Source organism: Heliangelus exortis, chromosome 21, assembly GCF_036169615.1.
Source record: "Heliangelus exortis chromosome 21, bHelExo1.hap1, whole genome shotgun sequence".
Taxonomy (NCBI): domain Eukaryota; kingdom Metazoa; phylum Chordata; class Aves; order Apodiformes; family Trochilidae; genus Heliangelus; species Heliangelus exortis.
This window is the reverse complement of record NC_092442.1, coordinates 1,688,137-1,714,638: the sequence shown is the minus strand read 5'-3', so window position 1 is coordinate 1,714,638 and position 26,502 is coordinate 1,688,137. Positions and strand designations below refer to the sequence as shown.

The following is a 26,502-nucleotide window of genomic DNA, read 5'->3' as shown; positions in this document are numbered from 1 at the left end:
GTGGCCCAGGGACCCCTCCCGTGTTCCCCATCCTCTGCGTGGGCAAGGAAACCCCCCCCCCGTGTTCCCCATCCTCTGAGTGGCCCAGGGACCCCCCCGTGTTCCCCATCCTCTGCGTGACCCAGGGACCCCCCCCGTGTTCCCCATCCTCTGCGTGGCCCAGGGACCCCCCCCGTGTTCCCCATCCTCTGCGTGGGCAAGGAACCCCCCCCCCGTGTTCCCCATCCTCTGCGTGGCCCAGGGACCCCCCCGTGTTCCCCATCCTCTGCGTGGGCAAGGAACCCCCCCCCCGTGTTCCCCATCCCTTGCGTGGCCCAGGGAACCCCCCCCCCCGTGTTCCCAGGGCTGGCAGGGAGCCTGGGGTAGGGTCGGAGTGAGAGAGCAGCCTGCAAGAGCTCCTGCCCTGGCATCATCGTTTCTGGGCAGTCACCTGCAGCTGCCTCCAAATCTGACACCAAAAAACTCCCTCCAGCTGGGAGCCCCAGCTCTGCTCCCTGCCTTACAGCACCCATGGGGACCCCCAGAATGTTTTAGGTTGGGAGAGACCTCCAAGCTCATCCAGTCCAACCTTTGACCAACACCATAACCTAAGTACCAAACCTTGTCCCTAAGGACCAGCTCCAAATGCCTTTTAAATGCCTCCAGGGATGGTGACTCCAGCCCTGCCCTGGGCCATCCCAATGCCTGACAACCCTCTCAGTGAAAAAATATTCCCTAACATCAGCCTGAACCTCCCCTGGTGCAGCTTCCATCCGTTCCCTCTGCTCCTATCCCAATTTCCCAAGAAGAGGCTTTTTCCCTCCTCACTCAGGGGTGGGAAAAGCTCAGGCTACGCTGAGGATGGATCCCTAAAACCTCCCCCCTGGGAGAGCAGCAAAGCCCCCCCTGAACCAGCAGGGCAGCAGCATCCCCCTCCCCTGCCCCCAGCAGGAAGGGAGGAAGGGATGGGGGGGCTGTGGGATGGGTCCTGGGGTGCTCACAGGCAAAAACTCCTCGTTTGTCCCCAACAGGGGCTGGGATGTCCCACAGAGGTGGCCAGAGATGGGACTGGAGGGCCCTGTGAGCTGCAAGGACAGAAGCTTTAATGCTCTGGATGCACTAAAAATAATAATTAAAACAAAGAATAAAAAGAATAAAAAAGAAAAATTAAAAATTTAGAAATAATATAAAATAATTAAATTTTTTAAAATAAAAAATTAATAAAAAAAGTAAAGTAATATAAAATAATTAAAATAAAATAAAATATACTGCCTGTGAACAGAGCTATGGTTAATTCCCCTGCCTCTCAAGTGTGGTGCTTTGCAGGTGTTGAGATCAGAAACCCAGTCATTTAAATTTGGTTTCTTGTTATTTCAGCCCCGGGACTTCCCTGTGTGCAAAGCAAAATGACACAAGCAGTGATATTAAAAAAGCTCCCTCCAGGGCTGTTGGGATTCTGCTCAGTTAACAGTCAGACTGCAGCTTTTTTATGCAGAACCACCATGAGCTTTGTCACAAAAGCCAATTTTGTAATTACGATTTTTTTTCCTACTAAATTCAAAACCACTTTTCAGACAGAAAGCTACTGGAAACCACTTCATTTACATTGCTTCCTATTTCCTCAGGTTGTGAAACGGAGCTCCCAGATGGTGATGGGTTAGAGCACAGTGAGACACAACATCTAACTCAGTAGGATTAGTTCTTAGGTTTCCCAAAAGCTCTCCCCCCAGTTACTATCAGCAGAGATTTTAAAGAGAAGTAACTGGGAGTAATGACCCCTCTGATAAAGAAGCTGGAACTCCTGAGCTGGTGTTCTGGGGAAACGAGGCTGGGATCTGGATGCAGGACCTGGTTTCTGAAGTTAAAAGCTGAAGGCACTCCCCCCACTTCTGTTCAAAATGGAATTTTGATTTTTCAGTTTAAATTTAAGCTTCACTCAGGGAATTCAAGGGAAGCTTTGCCTGTCCCTGCATGTGTGGGCAGCACTGCCTCATCCAAGAGCTTTTGCAAAATCATAAAAATGCCTCTTCCTCACCCCACCCCGGACAGGACAGATAGGAAAAGGAACAAAGGAGAAAAGGCTGGAGTTTTACATATGGAAAAATCCCAGATCCCAAGGGAAAAGCAGTGGCCAGCAGCTGCACAATCCCAGTGCTCGACCTCACCTGAGTCTGGTGGCTTCCACTGTGAGAAAAACCAAGGTGCCAAATCCCAGGAACACCAGGATCCACCAGAGAGTGTAGATTCCTACATTTTTGGATCCTAAATTCCTATTTAAGGGAATTGGCCCCAGGCACAGCACAGGCTTCTGAAGTTCAGCAGCACAGAGGGAGCAGACACCAGGCTGCAGCTCCATCATCACAAAGCTTCTCTGCTGGAACAAAACCCACTCAGAACTCTGGGAAGCTGTTGCAATGTTTATTTGATTTATTTATTTACTTGTTTATTATTACAGCCAAGGCTTTAAAAAAGGGATTATCACTCAATACCTGAAGAGTGACACACCTCATAAATTACCAGCTTGGAAACAAGTGACATTTTCATACAGTCAACATCTTAAAAAGTCTGCTGCCTGTTAAGATTATTTACAGATAGATAATTCTCCATATAAAAACTGGAAAGTATAAATATTAGTGCAATTATTTTGTCAATTTTCTCTCTACTGGATGCAACCCAAAGTGTCTGAGACCCAACAGAGCTGTCAGTGCTGACCACCAACACACCCATCAGCTTTCTTGCCAGTCCAGCAGCAAGAGGGACACAAGGCACTCCCAGTGTCACAGGAGGACTCCAGTCCTTCCAGTAAAACCACTGCATCAGTTTTCACTTCATTTTTTCCTTCTCAGCTCCTGCCCATGAAGCTTGCAGGATGCCCACTCTGCTGTTACTAATAAACTAATAAAAATTAATAAACTAAATAAACTAAAAAAAAAAAAATAATAAATAATAATAAACTAATTATAATATTATAAAATAAACTAATCTTCAGACAAAGAAATTAGAACAGGTACTATTAGCATACTAAAACCTCACTTCCCTGACCTGGAGGTTAGAAAGTTAAGTTGCTGCCAACAAAGTGTTTTGAAGGAGATATCAAAATTGACCTCATAAGAAATAAAGGCTTCTCATTCATGGAATTAATTCTTTAACAAGCCATCGCAATTAAATTTATTTTTCTCAGATTCATACAGAATCCTCTACTTTGCTTTGCACACAGAGATCCTAAAGGTTTAGGTACATACTCACAAGCACAAAATAAATCATAGCTCAGTGAGTATTCTTCACTCCTCTGAATTTTTTATTGTGCTCTATCAAAAGCATGCCTCAATCTGTTCTAATTCAGAACAGTTTTATGGGGAGCTGGGATTGCAGTTACTTTTTTAAGACTTTCAGTGATTTTGAGAAATCCCGTGAGGTATTTTAATTTTGATATTTCACTAAGGCAGTAGCCTGGAATTCCTTGCACACTTCTGGGCTGCTGCCTCACCCTTATTTTGATGGAGCACTGAGGATCAGCCCCATCCAGCCTTGCTGTGCAAAAGCTGCTTCCTAAAGATAGCAGAGAAAGGCTGGGCTGAACCATCCTTCTGCTTTTTCAAAAGGGGAAGTCAAGAAAAAACCAGCTGCAACCCTGGGGAAAGCAGCAATAACTCATTTCCCCATTCTAACCATTTCTAGCAGCAACTGTGAAACCTGCCCTTGCCTTGCTGCCAACCTGGTTACAGAGCTACCTCAACTCAGCAATGTTTGATCAAGTAATCAGCAATTAAACACGGTGGTGGTGATGGTTTGTAAGCAAAGAGGTGGGGGTTACTCACCCCAGGGCTGACTCCCAGGGGGCTGTTTGCTGAGGGGGAAAAGGCAGCACAGTGCTGGTCACCACCACTTGGCCACCTGGAAAGCACTTCTGAAAATACCTCAGCATGGAGCCAGCCCTGCTCCTCCTGCCACCAACAGTGCAAGGAACAAAGATATAAAAGTGAGAGGGAACAAATACATAAAAGTGAGAGGGAACAAAGATATAAAAGTGAGAGGGAACAAATACATAAAAGTGAGAGGGAACAAATACATAAAAGTGAGAGGGAACAAATACATAAAAGTGAGAGGGAACAAAGATATAAAAGTGAGAGGGAACAAATACATAAAAGTGAGAGGGAACAAAGATATAAAAGTGAGAGGGAACAAAGATATAAAAGTGAGAGGGAACAAATACATAAAAGTGAGAGGGAACAAAGATATAAAAGTGAGAGGGAACAAAGATATAAAAGTGAGAGGGAACAAATACATAAAAGTGAGAGGGAACAAAGATATAAAAGTGAGAGGGAACAAATACATAAAAGTGAGAGGGAACAAAGATATAAAAGTGAGAGGGAACAAATACATAAAAGTGAGAGGGAACAAATACATAAAAGTGAGAGGGAACAAAGATATAAAAGTGAGAGGGAACAAATACATAAAAGTGAGAGGGAACAAATACATAAAAGTGAGAGGGAACAAAGATATAAAAGTGAGAGGGAACAAAGATATAAAAGTGAGAGCACCCAGAGCTGCAGGGAGCAGTGGTGGAAAGGTAAGGATGGTCCCAAGAGCTCTCCCTCACCTCCAGAGCACATCCTGCTCTGAACTCAGGTGCTGAACTTGAAGCTGCTCCCCAGGAACAGACACTGCATCCAATTGAATTTAAGGCCTCCAAATTTTCCTTGAAAATACAATACAATACACCTGGAGCTGGATTTCTGTCTGGAAGGCATGGCTGGAAGTGACTCCCTTGGCTGGATGGAAGAGCTGTGCTGCAGCATGCTCTGCCTGCCTACACAGTTGCTGCTAGAAATCCAGTTGTTGTAAACTATGTAAACATACACTGCAGGGACAATCATGAAAACCAAGAGAAAGGTCTTTATTTTTTAACCAGGGAAGAAAATTTATCATTTGTGCATAACACAGTCACCCCAAACTCAAGCCAGTTAAAAGAGAAACCTTTACAATAGAATCTGTATCTTCTCCACAGAGATCATCATACAGCCAGAACTTTATATCTTACTGTGAAACTTAAAAACAATCCATCCATGAGGCTCAGATGTCATGTGGGGCATAACTAGGACTGCAGAGGACTTGTGACACTGTAGAACTTGCAGCAGGTTTCACAACTCATTGTAGATGAACAGGAGGGCATCCTCCTGAAGCCCTCAGGAGAAAAAACATTCTCAGTGGTCCAGGAGATTTTTTTCCTATGTTAGGACTGCAAAACCAGACCCATCATATCTAAACCAGGTGATACTCTGATAAAACATGCACTTAGAGCTTTGAATTATTGTTATTAACCATTTAAATGGTTAATTTAAACCATTTAAATTGGTTCCTCATCACTGAAACACACTGACCATGTCACAGGCCAGCTCATTAAGGAGTACTCAGGTGAACCAGTTCACCTTTTATTTATTGAAAATATGATTTGTGAGTTATTGTAGGAAAAACTAGCTCAAATATACAGATACTGCTGTCCAATCAGCCATGAAAGGAGTAAGAACCAAAACTTATTTATTCCCTCCCTGGCCTCCAAAGTAAAACTAACAAACTGAACTACTTGTAGGAATTTTTCTTCATTACAAGACTTGAGTTGCATTTAGGTACAGTGAAACTCAGTGTTTTTGGGAAATGTAGACAGCCTCTGTTAAGTCCTTGTTGCTTTTAATGCCCACCATCTCCTTAGCATTGTGCATCAGATTTAGTCCTTATACTACAATCCAATGTAAAACCAGACATTCCAAATCTGCAATCACTCTTTACTTCAAGTCAATTCATAGAACTGCTGAAAAAGTAGACATTTCTATTCAAAAGTATAAAAAGGACTTGTAGAGAAGGTACTTCTCTTATATAGTTATATTACACAGCTCCAGACAGGCCTGGCAGGCTCTTCTCAGGACTGGAAGCTTCTGACTAGATAAGAGAAAGGACAAAAGTGAGTTAGTTTTTTGCACTCTGTATCTTACTACAAATAGGAGTGGTTTGCATTACACCTCCTCGAGTTCTCTAGGCCTAGGTGCAGAAAGCATGAATACTGCTCTCAATAAATGTGAGATTAAATGTGTGTTTGAGGGGTCTCTGGAAGAATTGCAGAGGGACCTGGACAGACTGGAGAGATGGGCTGACTCCAATGGGATGAGGTTCAACAAGGCCAAGTGCCGGGTCCTGCACTTTGGCCACAACAACCCCATGGGGAGCTCCAGGCTGGGCACAGAGTGGCAGAAAGGGACCTGGGAGTCTGGATTGCCAGGAAGCTGAAGAGGAGGCAGCAGTGTGCCCAGGTGGCCAAGAAGGCCAATGGCATCCTGGGCTGGCTCAGGAACAGCGTGGCCAGCAGGTCCAGGGAAGGGATTCTGCCCCTGTGCTCAGCCCTGGGGAGGCCACAGCTTGAGTCCTGTGTCCAGTTCTGGGCCCCTCAGCTCAGGAAGGAGATTGAGGTGCTGGAGCAGGTCCAGAGAAGAGCAAGGAGGCTGGGAAGGGATCCAGCACAAGTCCTGTGAGGAAGGGCTGAGGGAGCTGGGGGTGTTGAGGCTGGAGAAGAGGAGGCTCAGGGGAGACCTCATCACTCTCTCCAACTCCCTGAAAGGAGGTTGGAGCCAGGGGGGGGTTGGTCTCTTTTCCCAGGCAACTCTCAGCAAGACAAGAGGGCATGGTCTTAAATTGTGCCGGGGGAAGTTCAGATTGGATATTAGAAAGAATTTCTTTACTGAAAGGGTGATCAGACATTGGAACGGGCTGCCTGGGGAGGTGGTGGACTCTTCGTCCCTGGAGACATTTAAAAAGCAACTCGATGTGGCACTCAGTGCCATGGGCTGGTGACTGTGGCAGTAGTTGTTCAAGGGTTGGACTCAATGATCTCTGAGGTCCCTTCCAACCCAGCCTATTCTATGATTCTATGATTCTATGATAATTTAGACCAAATATTTGCTTCAGTATCAGCTCAGCAGATGGCCTGAAGCACCCAAAAACCCCAAACCACTGCAGCACCAAATGGTGCAGCTATGCTCAGACAACATTTCTGAGCTTCAATGGACAAGTGAGATGGGTTTTATGCCTCCAGTGGGTGAAGTGCTTTCCACTTCAGGATATTTTCTCCTGCCATGGTCAGTTTTATGGCAAATGTTTGCAAAGCAGATTTCACCATTGTGTTAGGAAGATGCCTGCTGTATTCTCACAGACACTGGTGAATCTGCCTCTGCCAGATCCTACCAAATCATTCTGGGATTTATCCCTTCAGCCCCTCATCCTGATGCTCTCCATCATGTGCCAGGCTGTGGTTAAGCTGCATGGATTGAGAACCATGGCCAAGGTTGGCCTTGTCTCCAAAAAAGCCAGATGGTGCCAGGAGTGAATCCTTGCAGGAGTTGCTGCTCCATGTGTGGGACAAACTGGTGGCATCTGGGCTGCTCAGGAGGGTAGAAAAAACCAGCCAGAGCTGGGGTTTGCTGCCTGCCTGTGCCCCCAGAACTGGAACAGGACACAAAGATCTTATTCTCTGGGATAAAAACCATGTCCTCTCCTTGCTGAAGCCAGGCAGGCTGCAGCTCCAGGATACTGAACAAATGCATTTAGGAATGAGTGAAGGCAAAAAGAGTAGAAGGGAAAGATCCAGACATTTGTGCATTGTAAATTAAACTAAGTTTTTTATAAGTTAATGGGAAAAAAAAAATTAATATCAAACTTCTAAAGGAAGCTGGTTTGTCATCACAGCTTGGTTTCCACAAAGCACCCCAAGCTTAGACAATGTTGCAGTCACAGTGAAGACTTTTCCTGCCAGATTATAATTTGGGAAGCTATAGCCTTTACCAAGAATAACACCAGTCTTTCACAAAAGCATGTCAGAGCTCTTCATAACCACTTATTCCCTAAACTTCCACTTGCTCTGCCTCTCAGGTAGGTAATTACCATCATCCATTTTTATTTATGGGCCACATTTTCCTAGGGCTGCCTGCCTCACAAATCTGGGCACAGGGTGCTTTGTGTTGTACTGGATAAGGTAATGAAAACATCCTACATTTTATAGGTGAGCACTGAGACAAATGAAATCATTCACAAGGAAGGACTGGCACACACAAAAATGTTAGTCCTTGGCAGGCACTGACTGCAAGAAATACTAAATTCTTTTACCCAGTATTGCTGAGGTCTTCCACGTTGGGCCTGATTCTTGATTTAATTGAGAACTTTCTTCTGTTTCTGTAGTACCTGTTGAAAAAGCAGTAAGAAATGAAGAAAAAAAGGAAATGTCTCAACCAACTTTATTGTTGTCATACTTAGGTAAAAAAAATTATAAAAATATGATAAGCATTTATTGATCATTTTAAACTACTAAGAATAGTTTAAAATTAAAATTAAACTATTTAAAACATATTCAACAGCAATCTGATTCTCTGGAAATCACTGCTTTCACATCAATGTGAAGAAGCCTGGGATCTTTCTTTAAAAAAAAAGAACAGAAATAAAATTTAGTGTCAGAAGTGAAAAGTTTAAATGTCTATGTATTTTACATGTATATGTAATATGTATATTACTGAAATATTCATTGGGCAAGAAAGGAACCTACACATGATGCTTCTAGGTTATTTATTAAATTAACATCCATTGCACAACCTCTTGCTTTCACAGCACTATTTTTCAGTTTTTTCCTGTTCTTAAGACTGCTGCTCTACTTGATCCCAGCTTCTGTGCTATTATATTTCAATCTGCCCAAAACAAATTTTGACCCTAGCTAATTTTTCTTCTCCAAGGCACAGTACCACACAGAAAGCCATGCTCTAAAAAAAGAGAGAAAGAATTTTTATATCTTGTTGGCTAAAGCATTCATCATCTTTTGATAAGTTTTTTTTTTTTTCATTTCTAGGAAACTTCATTACAACATCTTTGCTTTTTCTTGTTCACAGGGATGCTTGGAGGCAAATGAAAGAAATCTCATGCCCAGACAGCACTGCCTATACAACCCAGAGTCTGATTTTCTTCTTTTTATTAACAGAGAATATGATGTTGGAAGACAAGTGAAGTTGGGAGGTTCAGGGCCAGGGTAATTCATCACTACAAAGCCAAGCCATTTCACTGCATGATCTTTTTATACTTTTCAGCCTGGTTTTGAAGCAATTTTGAGTTCTTTAGCATGCCTTGCTCAAGATCATTCCTCTGGTAACTGGGCCTGATGAATGTGGGATGAAGAATTCAAGACCACGTGGTCTGTTTCTTCAAAACCACCACTTTGCAGACCCACAGCTAGGATTTTCTCCACATCAAGGTGCTCAGGAACAACTGCCTCTCCTCCACCTAACAATTTCAGTGATCCCACCCAGATTTGGCATCATAAAGACATATAATGTTTCAGCTTTCAGTAACTGTGAGCTTAAAATCTACAGCTCAGCTGCAGACTAGCTGTAGACTCAGCTATGATTTTTTTTGTCTTGAAGGGTGCAACAGGATTAATATCTGTTTAATCTGGATTAATCTGTATTCTGAGCAAGCCCCAAACCACTGTGTGAGCCTGTAACACAGGCAGCAGCAGCTTGGGTTGACTCTTCTGGCTTCAGTGACAAACCAGGGAAACTGAACCAGCAAAAACTAGCAAGGTTTTTTCCCCAGAAAAGCATAAAGAAGAGCAGGAGTGCTGCAACTTTCTGCTTTCTCTTCAGGGAGAATCTAAACAGGATTAGGGAATTAACTCAAGTTGAGTTTGAAGCCAGCAAGTGCTGATGCTGAGCAGGCTCCATCCCTCTGCTGCTGTCAGGCTGTTACTGGGACAAGTATCCCCTCTGGAATGAAGCAGCATCCTAACAAACTGTCCCAGCACCTGGGATCTTCCAGGCCAGCCCCTCCAGAGGCAGCCACAGCCACCCAGGGCCACACTGACAAGCTGGGGTTTCAGCTACAGGACCAGAGCCCAGAGCAGACACCAGCATCCCACCTCTCAGCTCACTTCAGTATTCCTAATGACTCCAGTATTCCATATGCAAAAGCACAGGATGGGTGTAAGATCCACAGCCACCCTGGTCTCACATACAGCAACATCTGAGAAAGATACAACTTAAATATACACTTGGACAACAGGAAACAGGATGAGGTTCAACACGGCCAAGTGCCGGGTCCTGCACTTTGGCCACAACAACCCCATGGGGAGCTCCAGGCTGGGCACAGAGTGGCAGAAAGGGACCTGGGAGTCTGGATTGCCAGGAAGCTGAAGAGGAGCCAGCAGTGTGCCCAGGTGGCCAAGAAGGCCAATGGCATCCTGGGCTGGCTCAGGAACAGCGTGGCCAGCAGGTCCAGGGAAGGGATTCTGCCCCTGTGCTCAGCCCTGGGGAGGCCACAGCTTGAGTCCTGTGTCCAGTTCTGGGCCCCTCAGCTCAGGAAGGAGATTGAGGTGCTGGAGCAGGTCCAGAGAAGAGCAAGGAGGCTGGGAAGGGATCCAGCACAAGTCCTGTGAGGAAGGGCTGAGGGAGCTGGGGGTGTTGAGGCTGGAGAAGAGGAGGCTCAGGGGAGACCTCATCACTCTCTCCAACTCCCTGAAAGGAGGTTGGAGCCAGGGGGGGGTTGGGCTCTTTTCCCAGGCAACTCTCAGCAAGACAAGAGGGCACAAGAGGTCTCAAGTTGTGCCAGGGGAGGTTTAGGTTGGACATGAGAAAGAATTTCTTTCTGGAGAGGGTGCTCAGCCATTGGAATGGGCTGCCCAGGGAAGGGGTGGATTCTCCATCCCTGGAGATATTTCAAAAGAGCCTGGATGTGGCACTCAGTGCCATGGGCTGGGAACCACGGGGGGAGTGGAGCAAGGGTTGGACTTGATGAGCTCTGAGGTCCCTTCCAACCCAGCCCATTCTATGACTCTATGAAAATTCGGGTGTTTTTCAGAGCTGAAGTTCTGGAAGAACAACAGTACTCCCCCTCCCCAGCACACCCTCCAAGGATATTCAGGAGAACTGGTGAGCCCCTGTCCCAGGTTTCCCAGAGAAGCTGTGGCTGCCCCATCCCTGGCAGTGTTGAAGGTTGGATGGGGCTTGGAGCACCCTGGGCTGGGGGAGGGGTCCCTGACCATGCCAGGGGGTTGGGGAAAAAATGATCTTTAAGGTCCTTCCAACTCAAACCAGCCTGTGACTCCATGATTCTGCAGCATTCAAGTTTCCTGAGAATGGCAATCACTCACTTGCATAAATTGTGGAAACTACTGCACTAAGTAACTAGATGCATGGTCCAGGATATGAGCAAGCCCTCAAGGTCTGTATATAATCATGACTCACTAACCAAGAACACCAATTCAGAAAACTCTTTGTAAAATTATTTGAATGACAACTTTCACTGCAGTATTTTTCACAATGCAGCACGATATGAATACAGATGAAGTGTCCTGGGACCCAATAAAGGACCTTTTTCTGTGTTTTGACTGACCTGTCCCCTTAAAAAAAAAAATACAATTTGTTCTAAGTTACTTTAAAATATTTGTTGATAATAACTGAACACTCACCTCCTACTGGTGCTTTTATATGGCTTGCTTCAGCTGGCTCTTAAATGGAAATAAAATATAGTCAAATGAACATGAATGTAGTCCCAGCAATATGAATAAAGTATCTTAGAAAAATTAGGGAAATTAAGTTTATCCTGGCAAAAAGAGCCTCTTTTATGATCAGACTCAGATATCTTTGTCTGAGATAAATGTGCATAACTTTTGATAGAATCTGCAGCAAAATATAGAAATACTCAAATATTTATCACATTACACAACCTAACATTTTCCCTTCCATGTATGGATGGATCACTGTGGAGATGTATCTCAAGGTCCTAACAGAACATCATGCACACTTGCATAGAATATGCCAAGTTTGATCCAGCTTTATTAAAACCAATTAAATATAAAACTGGATTTCAAAAAGTCACCACTTCTGGTTAGTATTGTCATCAGCTGCAAGTGTGTGCACTTTGGGGGACAGCAGGAAGGTGGAGAATTGAAGGCAAAAGTATGTTTTATTTCCATAATGAGTTCTCTGTTATCTACACTGATGGATTATAGATGGGCAGGTGCTGGGATGAAGTCACTGACCATCAGCAGCTGCTTCTCTCCCCTCCCATGTAAACAGAGGGGACAGCAGCTTCCTTCATAATTATGTCCATCATACAAGTGCCTTTTATTCTTAAAATGTTTATCAAATTATTTTCTTTTGGTTTCCCAGTTTTTCCAAGTCATGGTTTACTCAGTTAATTGCAAAAGTCCTTCCCACACGACACCAACTTGGGATTATGCATTATTAAAAGGTCTGTGAATAATTAGAAACTGTGTGGGGCCAAAAGGAAGTTGCTCAATTACACTGAATTTAGCTACTCATAGCATAAAGCTAAATTCTGCACAGAGATGATGTGCACAGTCAAGACCCAGCCCAGCAGGGCTTACAGAGTGGGCAGAAATCCCAACAAAACCCACTCCAGGGCCCTACAAGGCAAACCAGCTTGGCTGAACATCTATCTGGTGCTGTAACACATACTTTAAGCTAAGCAGACATTAATAAATGGATAGTGAATTGGCCTTATCTATTGCCCCTACTAATCCTTCTTCTCAGCTCACTCATCATCTGTGAAAATCAAATCAAGGAACACACCAATGGCACAGCCTGAAGGAAGCAGCAGCTCTCTCTATTAATTTATTCATATTTAATGGCTATAAAAGTCACCATCACACATCATCTGTCAAAATAAAAAGGCTCATCACGAGCTCAGAACATCACCACTAACATCTGTCAGCAAGATGGAGAACTCCATACCCCATCCCTTCTGCAAGGACACGGGTCATGCTCTGCATCACCTGGTAGTGCTGGGGATGCTGCTGCTGCTTCTGCTTCAGCTTTGTCCATCAGCCCTACAATGAGACATGGTCACTGGTAACTCCACAAGGAAAACAGCCTCACATGTAACACCAGGCCAGTTTCAACTTCTTGAACCTGAAACTTGCCACATGAACAGGTCACTAACACTACCATTGAGCTGCACCTCAGTATCTCCTATGACAGAAAAAAAAAAAAATTCCCTATCTTGCCTGCAAGCACCAAAAATTGCCTTGCAAGTCCTCACATGTTCTTCAGAACAAAGATAAAGCATCATACACACATGAGCAGCAGGCTCAGAGCCTTTCAGTCATTCACCTCAGTATCAGACCACTCTGATCATCATTAATGGATGTGCAGAAAACCACACACTCAGCACCCAACCTGCTCCTCCAGAGATGGAAAGTGACTGGGGATCTGTGCTGATTTTATTCAGCATATCAGCCAGCCTCAGTCCCAACACACTGGGGCAGTTATGCTGGGCAGACAACAGTCAAATAAATTCCTTCAATTCTAATTCCATTCCCTGGAAATGCTATTACACATTTATCTGCCTGGAAGGTTCCCTCTTACCAAGGGATCTCTTTCCCACCTAGGAAGTTGAGCAGGTCAGTGTGGGTTAATTTCCTGAGAACTCCTAACACCTTCCTGAGAACACTTCATCCATGCAGTTCACAGCCCCCAGGTGAATATTCTGGTGGCTGAATGCAGAGGAACAAACACTGGGTCACCCAGGCTCAGGCTGGGCAAGGCCAAACCAGTGACAGGAAGTTTGAATTTCTAACCTGACACTGGCTCTGAAAGGACACGACAGAAGGGACACTGGAGTGACCACATTCTGCAGGTTTCTTCTCCTATGTTAAGATCTAAGAAATGAGATTATTTTGAAAATAAGACCTTTTTTACCCCCCTGAAGGATTTCATTAATATGGCCCAGGTGGCCATGGCACACTGAGCCACTTCATTGTCACAGTTTTTGGCAGAACACAGAATTTTTCTCTGGAATAGAGCTGTGCAGCTACTGGGAAGTTCTTGCTTGCTAACTGCTCCTGTGATGGATCCAAACCTAAGCTGCAGGCACTGTCCTGTGACTCTGCTGCTCACTCAAGGGCCTTAATCTTTTTAGGACTCTGCAGCTGAAAAATCAGGATCTTCCACTTTCATATCAAACTTAATGCTAATCTTATGCTGCTCTGTAAATTTGTCACCCTGCTCTCATTTTAATTGCACATGCATGTTTAGTCTGGAAATTTTAATGAGACAGACAAGAGAGTTGTACATAGGACTTAATCACTATGGAGCTCCTGCCACTAAGCCAAAATATAGAACATAATTCCTGGCAAGTTACAGAAATTAACCTGACATCAGTGTTTCATAAATACTTACGATTGTTAAGCACAGATTCTGGAAATGGTCTGTAAAAAAATTAAAAAACCAAAAATTAACAAAAATTACAACTGTACTGATTCTAAACTATACTGCAGGGGGGCTGCCCCCAAGGCAGCCTCACCTCATGCTTTGTAACAGAGGTCATGCTCAAAAGTGAACAGAAAGTCAAACAAACCAGAGGGAACTGTGATAGCACCTCTTAGGCACTGGGATTTGTTCAAGTGCCTAAAAACTTGACAAGTTACATACTCAGGAAGATTCCAAAGTTTCATGTGTTCTGCTTCCTGCATACAGATGTACTCTATATCTGTGTGTACATATAACATCTATGAAAACACACACACAAATAAAGCTGACATATTGTAATAGGACAAAACTACTTAAAACTATTGCAAATAAATTAATTTTGTTGGAATAACAACATCAGAGACCTTAACTCAGAAATTTTAACACAACTGAAATCCTTTAGTACTATTAACATTAATAGTACTACAAACATGCTATTTACTGCCAAGGGCTGACAGGCTCTGGACCTGGCACAGAGTTGATATGATAAATGGAAGTAAGGCTCTGCTGTAACATATGAACAGATTTCAACCCAGAAGGCAGCTTACTGGAATTAACAGTATTAATAACATGCCCTTTGTCATTCTAAATTGGACATGACCTCCAGAGAGTTACCCTCTTCATTCATGCTGAGAAACCTGGCATGTTTCCCAAAAAGCCAGCACCTTCCACCCTTTCAAGATGCAAGTTCTGTGCTTTCCAGTCTCAATCTTTTCAAGCCACAGGGCTGGCCCTGCACAACCTCCTCCCTGGCAGCCACATACCTGACAATATTAAACTTGACACAACCTGCTGAGGCCAAAATCTTCTTCATTGTGCTGAATTCCAGGTAACTGGGAGCTTTGAAGTCCACACCAGGAGGCAACCCATCCACCACCACGCAGCCAGGGTTGGCAGAGATTTTTCTGTATGGGACCTTCACAGGAGAATTCATCCCAATGGCTTCACCTAAGCAAGAGAGGTCATGTTTGTTTTCAGCTCTCTATATTTTTGGTATATGAGAAGTCCTCAGAGGATGAAGAAACAAAACAATTTCATTGTCAATTCACTTGATAATGAAACCATTATAGTGCTAGAAAGAGATGTTTTGGATTGCACTGGTGAACCTCACTAATCAGTGTTAGTTATAACCCTGACAGCTTGTTATATGAAGAACCCAGATTCCAGTTCACTAAGAAAAGTAAAGAACAGGACATCTAAGGAAAGACTGCATGAAAGAAAACCAAAATGCCACCAAAAGCAATTCCACACAGCACCAGTGAAGGACTTCCAGGTAAGGAAAGTCAGGTCATTATTGCTGTACAATGCAAATACAAAATAAAAATTAAGAAAACTACATACAGCAAAAAGGATAAGGTGCATTTTTAAAATTGCTCTAGTTCTACTTATGTGGTCAGGACTAAAAGAAGCATGGATTGCCAGCAAAATAAATGTTTCATTTATGTTGACACAGAAAGAAACAGAAAAGGGGGGGAACATAAAGCAGTCTATGCTCCTGGCATTTTTGGTTTACAATACCAAACAATTTACACACTTAGGAAAGCCTCCTTTTGAAGCACAACTTTAGTGTACAATGCCCATGTTTGTTTAATTTAATGATCATATGCATCATCCACTGTGGTGACTCAGTAACCTCAATAGGAACAACTTTAACAACATTCACACCTATGTAAAAAAGGGGAGGAAGAAGCATTTACCCCATTTCCTGCTAAAAAGATCATTTACTTGCTCTCTCAAGTGTCTGCCATTTTCTACTTTTGACAGTTGCTCACTTTCACCATCTGGAAGAAATTGTTAGAATAAAATCAGAATTAAAGCAGATTTTTTCCTCTCCTGAAGCTTGTTTATCATTGTACATTTACTCTCAGTAGGTATTTCTGCATGCTTCCAAACAGCCCTATCTTTGTTCCTAGTTTTATGAGCAACACAGAATCTTCTAACTACCCAAAAAAAAGGTTGTTAGGAAATCTGTGAGGAGCTTCAAAGTATTTGCATACCCAGTGTTAGATTTACTGCCTAGAGGTGATTTTGTAAACTTAATCTAAACCCACAAATGGTAGGGAAAGGTAAAAGCAAAGTCACCATGCAATAGATGGGCACAGCATGCAATGGTCCTCCCAGTTCCTTTCCAGTTAATGTATTATGTGCCTGAGACAGCAATAATCAGTGCTAAGACAGTTCTGTCTGGATGGTTTTTCAGCTCAGTCACAGTACTGATCTCTTGAAGTTGCCAAGAAAATCAATAATTAAGATTTACTTTATTGCATGAGCAAAAAAGGGAAAAATGTGGATATTTCTTAACTAGGGTCTGGGTCAAGAATACTCTAAAAATGTGACTGAATCCACGAGTGTTAGAAAATACTTAAAATCTCAGCAAAGGCAGAATCTAAATTATGCTTTTTGTTGACTCTACTTGTATTTCAGTGAGCCAGCAGGATTGTAGGAAAAAAGTTCTGACTGAACAAACATCATGAAGGATGTAAGCACAAAATGATGATGAGAAACCAGGCAGTGTACACACCTGGGAGAGCCACCTCAGTGATGTTAGGATCTGCCACACCTCCAGCTGTGCTCACCACTGTGGTTGTTGTGGTGTTTGCTGTATTAGATGAATCAGTTTTTCCTAAAAATAAAGAGAAATTAAAAACAATTTGTAGAGAGCCCAAAACCTTCACTGTCATAGTGAAAGAAAACATTGCAATGTAACAGATATTTGCAAAGTTTTCAAAGTGTAACCCAGTTCTATTTTCAAAATGGGAGCAGCTTCCAATGAGACACTTGCTGAAGGGTACACACTACTGCCTTCCCAAGCCAAGAGGGGAAAGAGCTAGATGGAAGATGTTAGCCTTCACCTAGCTACTTTTCTAAAAAGATGATTAAGGAAAGGGAAACAAGAGTATGTGGAGTAATTATTTTTTTTTTTTTATTAACAGAAAAAATGATACTTGCAGTTAATTCAATAACATCTCCTGATCCAGGTGTTCCCAGTGCACAGCCACAAAAGAAATCCCTTACAGTTACACTTGTGGCACAAACCAGCAGAGTTCAAGTAACTCAGGAGTTTGCCAGCCAGCAGTAACAGATAATGACTCAGTGACATTTAATCCATGGCTGGTCTGACACTGCCAAGCTGCAGCTCCTGTCTGTGGAGCACTTGTTTAGATGACTTGAGTATTAAGAACAAGTAATTAAGACATGAATTACATCTGTGAACCACACATTACTTGCTAAACTTTGATAAGAGGCAGTAAAGAATATAGTAGAGGCATGGTTATTATGAATAACTTAAAAAAATTAATGCTCCCTTGCTACAGCTATATTTAAACTGTAGCTGGTAAGTGGTTTTCCCATCTTAGAAACCAACAAGCAAACAAACAGATCAAACAATGTAGAATGAATCTTTCAGGAATTCATTAACACCACACAGCTCTCCTGGCTTGAGCTTAATCCTTGAAAAAGACTGGTATCTGGAATGCTCATCAGCTGCAAAACTCACTTTGGGGGCTTCTAGCAGGCTTTTCAGTAACAGCTGCCTTGAAAATCTCAGGCCTGCAAATAGATTGAATATTTAGTGCACAATAAGAAAAACTACATTCACAAACATTAAAGAAAATGTCATTTTTAATATTAATTTATTGAAGACAGGAATGGATATCCTCTCAGCCAAACAGACAGCCAAGAATGCAGTGACTGAGAGGCTCCACAACTTCTCTTGCTGCTGTTTCTACACTGGCACATGGGTATCTAAACTGAATCTGGACAAGAAAAATCAATTCTTACAACCCCCAACATGTGAATCTCCACTTCTCAGCTCTCAGTGCACTGCCAGTGAGTTTTATGAGTAGCCCATTAGCACTCCATGCAGTAGGAACTAAACTGGTGATGTGGTAACTGAAATGGGCTAAAGAAATCTGGACTTGCTCTTCCTCCAAAACCAGGCTATGAGTGTCTTTTGGAACAAAGAGATTGCTGTATCTTGTTCCATCTCTACAAGAGCTTTCTGACCACTTCTTTATTAATTAAAAATATTCCAGTGTGTACTTTATAGAGTAGTTTAGCAGCTCAGCAGCACAGTTTCATTTTTTTTTTTTTGGTTTGTATTTCAGTTCTCATAGAACGTGCACAAGTCTTACTTTTTAATAATGAATTTTATCCTTGATTCATTACTCAGGATCTTCTCTAGTCTTGGAATTCCAAAAGTACAAGGCTTGCGGAATGGCACCCCCTCAGGTAATCCTTCCAAGTGGAAAACCTCAGGATGGGCTTCAAGCAATGCAAATGGCACCTGGACTGGCTTAGTCAGCCCCAGAGCTTCCGCTGAAACACAGCAGCACAAAGAAAATCCCAGCTGGGTAAAGGATGGGTCTATAAAAAGAAAAGCTCAGGTATAAACAGTACGTAAGAGCTGGCACCTACACACTAGGTGAGCTGGAACCTCACAGGTGACAGCTCTGAGGAGGCAGGAAGAAAATTACATCTCAAATTGTATTTTGTTGCGACAGATCTGTTCATAATTTGCAGCTGAAAATGAGTATTTTGCAGCCAGCTCATGCCCCTGGCTTGGTCTGCATGCAAGATTATTGTGTTTATACTCCACTTTGTCACAGGCAGTGTATTCTGAACAGCACCAAGGGAAGGTGAGATCAGTGCTGTTGTTCCACAAACACCTTATTGCTCTGGAGAGTAATAAAAAGAAATTACTTGCAAAAGCTATTAGCTCCCAAAAAACCTGCAGTAAGCTGTGGGCTAGGAGGGAGCACGTGTCTCTCCAGATAGCACCCATAACATACTGACTTCTGCAGAGGCCAAAGTTACACAAAGTCCCACTCATAAAGAGAGCAAAGAAAGCTTCAAGGCATCTGCAGGATGTGGAGTCATGTCCTTTCTGGTCATCAAATAAGTAGTAATCCAACCACAACTTCTCCATTTCCAAACCCAAATAATAACTAGTGGAAACACCACAGAGACTTGTAATCAACCTGTGTGAGAATGAACTCAAATGAGAAACTCCCTGAAGTACACAGGGGTGGCACAGAGCCTTGGAACAAATCCATGAACACATCTCACATGCCTAGCTGCACATTCCCAAGGAAGACATCTCAGTAAGAAAGAATCAATAAACTTACCACATTTTTCTTCAAAAAGATTTTCAACTTTTTGCCTTAACTCAGTAATTCTGGCATTCCATGCATCTGCCAGGAAGAAATTGGAGGAATTAAATTACACAGCGAAGCAGTTTTTTAAATAAATGATTAATAACTTATTATGCTCAACAACTGGTTCACTATGACTATAAAACCCACAAAATGGCTTTCATTCTGCAACCAGCACTGGAACATTTTGCTGCAGCCTACACCTATATCCACATCAATCCTCATTTTCCTACAGCTTTGAAAAAACACTGCTAATTAAAGCAAGGACGAGGAGAACTGAAATGAATCCCAAGAGTGATCCAAATTCACAATGTCAGGCACCATAAAACTCATCTGAACCAGCACCCAAAGTTCTCCCTGTGTTCAGTGACACAGCCCTCAGGACACTTGCCTGGCTCTTGGGAACTACAAGCTCTATCACAACTTCAGTTTCAGTGAGTATGATTAAATGACCACACAGCATTTTGGTTTTTGATAGCCAGCAGCAGCAATTCCCAAACCAGCTTACTTGGGGGCCATAAGTGCTCAGTAGCTGGGCTACAAAAGGAAAAATTCAGTCACAGGTTTCAAAAAGCTGCAGATTTAAGCTTAGGAAAAAAGTCTAACAATAACAAGGAAGTTCAAGACTGTGAATACAAATCCTTCCTATTCCAAAACAATCAGTCAGCCCAAATCAGTATCTTATATTAATTCCAAACTGGCTCAGTAGGAATAAAAAATTGATTTGTTTCACATTTTATGACTAAAATGGCATAGTCATTTTATGACTGCATGGCTAAAAAGAAAGGATGGGGGACAAATACAAAAAAGCAAATAAATTCCTATACAAAGAAAGAAACTCTGCATGTAGGGATGCTGAAAGACTTGGGATCTTCTTACAGCTGCTGAGAATACAGTCATTCACCTCCCTTGACTGTGAGAGGTTTATCTAGGCTGCAAAGTGACCCAGCTTTCAGTGCAAACATTTCTGGTCCATCCTGGTCAAAAAGCTCCAGCCTGGTGCTCACAAACACAACCACCTGGCTTCCAGTCCTGCCTGGCTTTTCCTGTACTGATTTGCCAGACCTGAAGGGGTCTTGTAATGGTGATTTTGATATAACAGCTTCAATTGATGAGGGTTTATCTTTCCTCCCTGCCACTTGGGTACCTCTGCACAGTGCTGCTCAGCACTGCAAGTTTGTGGAATGCTTATTTAGCTCACACACTATGCCAGATCTAGGCTGGGTTTATGCACCAGACAACAAATCCTTCAAGGGTCTGCAGCACTGTGAAACAACAGAGCAGAAAAAGTCCAAAGGGACTGATTGATTGATTGATTGATTGAACCCAGGTTAATAGGATCTGATGGAACTGGGATGCATTTCTGCAGCATTCTCCATACCTCACTGGGATTTCTCTGATGCAGCTTATTCTACATGATGAACTGAAGGTACATGAAACCCAGAACTTCAGTTGTTTGCCAATGGTAGAATCAAACACAGCAGATCAAAATATCTCTGAGATGTAACTGCCAGATTTTTCAATACCACTACTGATTGAGTGGATGGATGCTAATTCCCCCAATATTTACCAAAAGAAAAGTCTTTTCCTCGTAATCTCAAGTTCACATTGGACTCAGTGGTTTGAGAATTAGTTTGACCCTCTGCTTGTGGTTTATTAGGACCTGTAGAGAGACATCACATGTAAGTGCAGAGAGCAGAAGAAAGGCATCATATGAACAGAACAACATTTCAAACTTCATTACTAGAGAAAACTTCTGAAGCAGGAGTAGAATAAAAAACCAACCCTTAAGAAGTTCTTCTAGGGTTGTACTTAAGCATTTGATAGAACTCCTCACACCTATCCCTTCTCTGCTTAGGACTACCTCAGTTTCCACATCTCTGCTTGGAATAAAAGGTCCAAGCAAGCTGTCAGACTTCAACATTTTACATAACTGAACCAACATTTTACCAGCTCAGAACCCAGGATTTACTCAGAAACAAAAAATAAAATTGCTTGTATATTGAAGTGTATCTGAAACCCTGAAACAAAACTGTGTCTGGAGCATGAGACACGTGTGTAAGTTAATTATGGGCTATGGAAACTGAAAGGAATAAAAAAAAACACACCAGAAGAAGAGAACAACATTAATAGAATATTTATTGGTATTTCTTCCATACCTTCAGTATTTTCATCCTCAGGAGCCTTTGAATTGTCTGCAGGATTTTCTAACCTTTTTGAACTCTTTGGACTCACTGCTGGAAGGCAACATAAAACAAACACCCTTTGATGAACATCTGCACAGCTAATGAAAAAAAAATTCCAACAGACTGAAGCACTTGAGTCTCTACTAAGCACTGGCTGCTTTTTACCATCTGAACAACACAGTGATGCTCACAGCTTGAACCAGTCAGGCACCACCAAACAATTTTGACTTCACTAATTCAGAGACTTCATTGGTTTTAAGTGTGAGGAAAAGCTTCCCTGCTTTTTGTAACCTAAATAGCAAAACTATTTATTTTACAGACAATTATAACTTAGGACTTTTTTTATTCTTTTATTCTTTTCTTCATAGCTATTTCATTTCAGCAAGTTAAATATGTTTTAGGCCATCAGTAGCAAAATCAGAGTTGTAGAAATTGGGTAAACAGCATTTTCTGTGTTGGACCAGCCTGAAGTAGATAATTTCATGCTTTGAGGAACTTTTTCTAACAATAGCAGATTTAGAGGCTGCTATGCTAGCTCAGGGGAAGTAATTAATGCCTTTTGATTGCCACACACATCTTTTTCAACCACAAGGATACCTCAGCCTGCTAAGGGAGCAAAAAGCAAGTGCTAGGAACTGATGGCAGTAGATAATACTTATTTCCTTACCTTTAGTGTTTATTTTACTAGCCAGTTCTGGAGGTAAAAAGGAAGTGACAAGCTCAGGCCTAAAAGTTGAACAGAATACAACCCAATCAATTATACATGAAGACAAAAATTCAGCAAAATGTTACAAGTTTTTTGGAACTCAGCTGAGTGCCAATTCCCATAACATTAGTTCTCTATACTAAAATTCTTCTAGAAGCAAGGGTGACTGCATCTCCTATAATTATTAAATGTTTGAAAACATAAAGCTATCCTTTCTCCTCTATTTTTGGGGGCAAAGAGAAGGCAAATGAGAAGAAAAAAAACAAAAAAAACCCAACAAAAAACCCCCACTTCCAACTACAAGGCCATATCCCCCTAGATGAACATGCAATTTATGTGTTTATATGTTTTAATGAATGATTAATGAATTTAATCCTTTTATGAGATAAAATATACAAGCAAAATGTTCTTTGTCTCATGGAGACAGAACTTGGGTAGCACGTGAAGCCTAAAGCTGCTGGCAAGAAAACCAAACAACTTCAAAAATCAGGAGTAAAAAAATCCTGACCTCCAGACATACTTTTTAACAACAAATTTGATCTTGTCACTCTCACAGACAATTCTTTCAAGGCGTGGAATTCCAAACCAGCTGGGACACCGGAAGGGGATTCCTTCTGGCAAACCTTCAACATACAAGTACTTAGGGTTTGTTTCAAACACAAGGTAGGGAACTTTCACTGCCTCTGAAAGCCCCAGAGCTTCAGCTGAAAAGAAAGATTTGATGTTAGTTCAGTCACTCAAACAGGTGGTATTTTATCTCATGTGTTTTTAAGAAGCTCAGCTTACAAAAATTCAGAGCTAATTATAAAAAAAAACAAAACAAAACAAAAAACCCAAACCAAACAAACCAAGAGAAGTATTTAAATAGATTTTCTATTATTTTCTGTAGAATTACTGCAAGTGGGGACTTTGTCAGTCTTGTTACAGGTAACATCTACATCTGCAGTGCTCAATATTTTCTTCTAAGAACCTTTTTCATCAAAAAGCTTATTCTGCTCTTATCATTTCTGTCACACAGATAGAAAAGCTACAGCCTAGGATTTGCTATAAAGTCACTTATGTCAGTTATAAGGAAGAGTCAGTGCAAAATATGTGAGAGGAATAAAGATTTCCATCTGTCCTAGCACGTTTCTGATGTTTAAATAAGTACAGTTCAATTTAAAATCTTTTTACAGAAGAGTTTTAAAATGCAGCATCATTATAAACCAGTTTGTTTACCATGTAACTTACCAAACTTCATATTAAACATCTCTTCTACTTGCTTTCTCAGCTTTGTGATCCTGACATTCCAATCTTCTTTGACTGAAAACCAGAAATGGTACAGCAGGATGTTACCCAGCTCTGCCTAAAGGGCTACATTCAAACCTATTTTTTTAACAGATAAAGGTAAAGCTTCTTCCCATAATCACAAATGAACAAAAAAGGACACACAGTGGGCAATGAGCACTCATGGCAGCCTAAAAGGTACACATACTTCCCTCTACAGAATGGAAAATCTTTTGTTTTATAGTTATAGATTTCAAACATTGCCTCAAGTGGGAGAACTTCTTCTTCACAGCCTTTAGATGCAGGAAGAAATCATTCTAGTGGCTCTTACAGAGCTGGGGGGCTTTGGCAACAAGGCAAACACATCAACCATGCCTTCTCCTGCTCCACATTGAACAGGACCTTTTCTCCCCTGCTGAATATCAGCTTTTCCTACAATCCAAACAAAATCCACAATACATTGGGATGATGACATGACTCAACTACTCATGACATGATTATTAAATCACATTATTTCCTCTGTGTGTGTGCAGAGAACTCAACACTTCTTATTTCCTGAAGCTGCAGTTTGTTTCTCCAGTGAAATGAATCTGGGAGAAAAAAAAATCTAGCAAGCTCCAGAGCTTAGTTTGGGATCCTGCTCCTACAGGGTCATGCTCTGCACTGAACACTTCTGTAGCAAAAAAGTGTTGATGCACCAATGCAGAGCATCTGGAAGATGTCTCAGGAAATAAAAAGCAACCTGGATTCTCTCTTCCTGTGCCTGAGGTACTTCCTGCTGACAAGAAGTCCTTACAATTCCCAACCAATAGAGGCCTGAAAAAAACCCCAGTGCAGTCAGCTGAGAACTGCTATGGGGCTCCAGAGCTCTGGTTCAGGCCAGGACAGTGACTCCAGCTCTCCAGGCTCTGAAGGTGGCTCTGTCCTGGTCATTCAACAACAACTGGATTGTGCTACAGTCCAGAGAGCCACTCATGTTCATAATGATCTATTTAGATGAAGAGCCCATCAGCACACTCATCCCACAAGTGATGCTTCTTGAAAAATCTCATATTGATCCAATTGTGCTTTCTCACCAAACCTTTCCATTCCCACAGGGAAACAGGACCTGTCTTACCTGGAGTGTTCAACGTGGGCTGGGTAACTTCAGGTGAAGTGACAGTCAGCAGCTCTGGCCTGCAAGCAGAAAACAAATAATCTGCCCATTCTTGTCAAAAATTAAATCCTACTACTTATTATGAAATAAATTGAAAAATTTAGATTTTTTTATTATGTATTTCATGCTTGTGAACATGCTACAAGGATATCTGGGGGGACTTGTCTGGAGTGCAAATACCCACTTTGTAATGCAGAGCATTTAATCTGCTTATTTGATACCTAGAGACCAAAAGCTCCAGGACTTAATGAAACCAGGTGTTTGATTACACAGAGTGTTTGTCTGGCCTCCTGCCTAAAAAACAAAACCAAAAACACCCAACCCCAAAACAAACAAACAAACAGACCAACAAAAAAACCCCACGACAAACAAAACCAAACCCAACCTGTTCAGGAAATAAAATGAACACTTACCTTTTGATCACAAATTTTATTCTTTTGCCCACTTCAATTATTTTTTCCAGGCGAGGGATTCCATACCAGAAGGGACTTCTAAAGGGGATGTTCTCTGGCAGCCCTTCCACATAGAGCTCTGTAGGGTGGGCCTCAAATTTCTGGTATGGAACAGGTTTGGGCTCAGTGCTGCCCAGGGCCTCAGCTGTTACAACCAAATACATGGAATTACTGGACAGTTTGGTCACCAACCTTTATCAAATGCTACCAAATCTTCAGGCTTTTGCAGTTGTGATTGCAGAGCCTGGGACAATGCAGAATATATCTAAACACAACTGAGCCTGAGTCTCAGCACATCAAACCCCTAAAAAGATGGAATTGAATCACTTTGCAGTGACAAAGTCAGACTGAAGATTACCAGGCCATAATGCAGTGGTTTTATGCAAAGCCTTTATTGTGGAGCATTGTGGAACATTTTATTCTACCTCTTATGAAGCTGACTGGTTTTGTATATTGGAGATAACATTGAAATTCACCCAGAAATATTCTAAGATTAATTATGATACTTCAATGGGTATAAATAAACACATGGTTGTTTTATTCACCATCAAAGGAAAAAACAAATCCAAACAGGAAGGAATTGAGAGCAAGTAGAAGAGCTGTACCTATAGGAGTTATAATTTTCTTTTTAAAATAAACTCACCTTGCTGTAGAAGCAGCAGAGTAACACATTTGTTTTCACTCAGCTGTCAGGATTTTAGATACTCAAACAAGATGATCAAAGGTCTCATTCATGTAGACACTCAAAGGAAATGCTGAAAGCAACCTTCAAGCAATGCAAAGCTACAGAAGAAAAGAACAATTCTGTACTCACCAAACTTTTTGCAGAAGAGTTTATCTACTGTCTTTCTCAGTTTGGCAATTCTGGAATGCCAGTCCTTTTTCCCTCTCTTTGAGGGTGACACTGCACAGAAAACAACATTACAACGGTCCCTAATTATTTTGGTTACATTTTCAGTTCTTCAGTTTATAGCATGCACAACCATCCTGCAAATTCAGGCAGCCCAGAAGCACAGGTTGAAGGGGGAGCTAGGAAAATTAATTCTAAAAAAAATAAGAGGATATTAGAACTGTGCAAAACCCCACTGAACCAGTGACACAAAATACACCCAGTGCATTGGCAGGAAGAACTGCAATGCTTTCATCACCTGCCTCCAAATCTCTCAGCTGGAGACAGGATTAGGTTTGTTTGCCAGTTCCACTTTTAAAAATTATCTTGATATTCAGAGCAGAACTTGGTATGCCTAAGGAACTAAAACTTGCTTTCAAGGAATTATCACTAAGCACTGGTACTCAAAGGAAGCTTGGAC

The 26,502-nt window shown here is 42.0% G+C and overlaps 1 protein-coding gene and 1 long non-coding RNA gene across 3 annotated transcripts in view; one reads left to right on the top strand and one right to left on the bottom strand.

Moving 5' to 3' along the window:
* Positions 1 to 3,776: 3,776 nt before the first annotated feature.
* On the top strand, positions 3,777 to 5,252 carry LOC139806097 (uncharacterized). Its single transcript, XR_011730105.1, has 2 exons — positions 3,777 to 3,935; positions 4,464 to 5,252. It is a non-coding gene; the product is annotated as an uncharacterized lncRNA (long non-coding RNA).
* Positions 4,858 to 26,502, bottom strand: part of GTF2I (general transcription factor IIi) — a 70,616-nt gene continuing 48,971 nt past the window's right edge. Inside the window, exons 19-37 of one of the 2 annotated variants that reach the window (XM_071765229.1) lie at positions 26,007 to 26,096; positions 25,154 to 25,337; positions 24,702 to 24,760; positions 23,549 to 23,620; positions 22,839 to 23,022; positions 22,280 to 22,338; positions 21,586 to 21,663; positions 20,997 to 21,089; positions 19,400 to 19,465; positions 18,407 to 18,590; positions 17,770 to 17,822; positions 16,795 to 16,896; positions 15,971 to 16,054; positions 15,038 to 15,221; positions 14,205 to 14,233; positions 12,800 to 12,853; positions 11,471 to 11,509; positions 8,131 to 8,205; positions 4,858 to 5,916 (exon numbers count right to left, since the gene is read on the bottom strand). In XM_071765229.1, coding sequence (XP_071621330.1) covers positions 5,897 to 5,916; positions 8,131 to 8,205; positions 11,471 to 11,509; positions 12,800 to 12,853; positions 14,205 to 14,233; positions 15,038 to 15,221; positions 15,971 to 16,054; positions 16,795 to 16,896; positions 17,770 to 17,822; positions 18,407 to 18,590; positions 19,400 to 19,465; positions 20,997 to 21,089; positions 21,586 to 21,663; positions 22,280 to 22,338; positions 22,839 to 23,022; positions 23,549 to 23,620; positions 24,702 to 24,760; positions 25,154 to 25,337; positions 26,007 to 26,096 — 1,709 coding nt within the window. In that variant the 3' untranslated portion in view covers positions 4,858 to 5,896. The remainder of the gene's footprint in view (positions 5,917 to 8,130; positions 8,206 to 11,470; positions 11,510 to 12,799; positions 12,854 to 14,204; positions 14,234 to 15,037; positions 15,222 to 15,970; positions 16,055 to 16,794; positions 16,897 to 17,769; positions 17,823 to 18,406; positions 18,591 to 19,399; positions 19,466 to 20,996; positions 21,090 to 21,585; positions 21,664 to 22,279; positions 22,339 to 22,838; positions 23,023 to 23,548; positions 23,621 to 24,701; positions 24,761 to 25,153; positions 25,338 to 26,006; positions 26,097 to 26,502) is intronic. The other variant, XM_071765230.1, reaches the window with a different exon arrangement.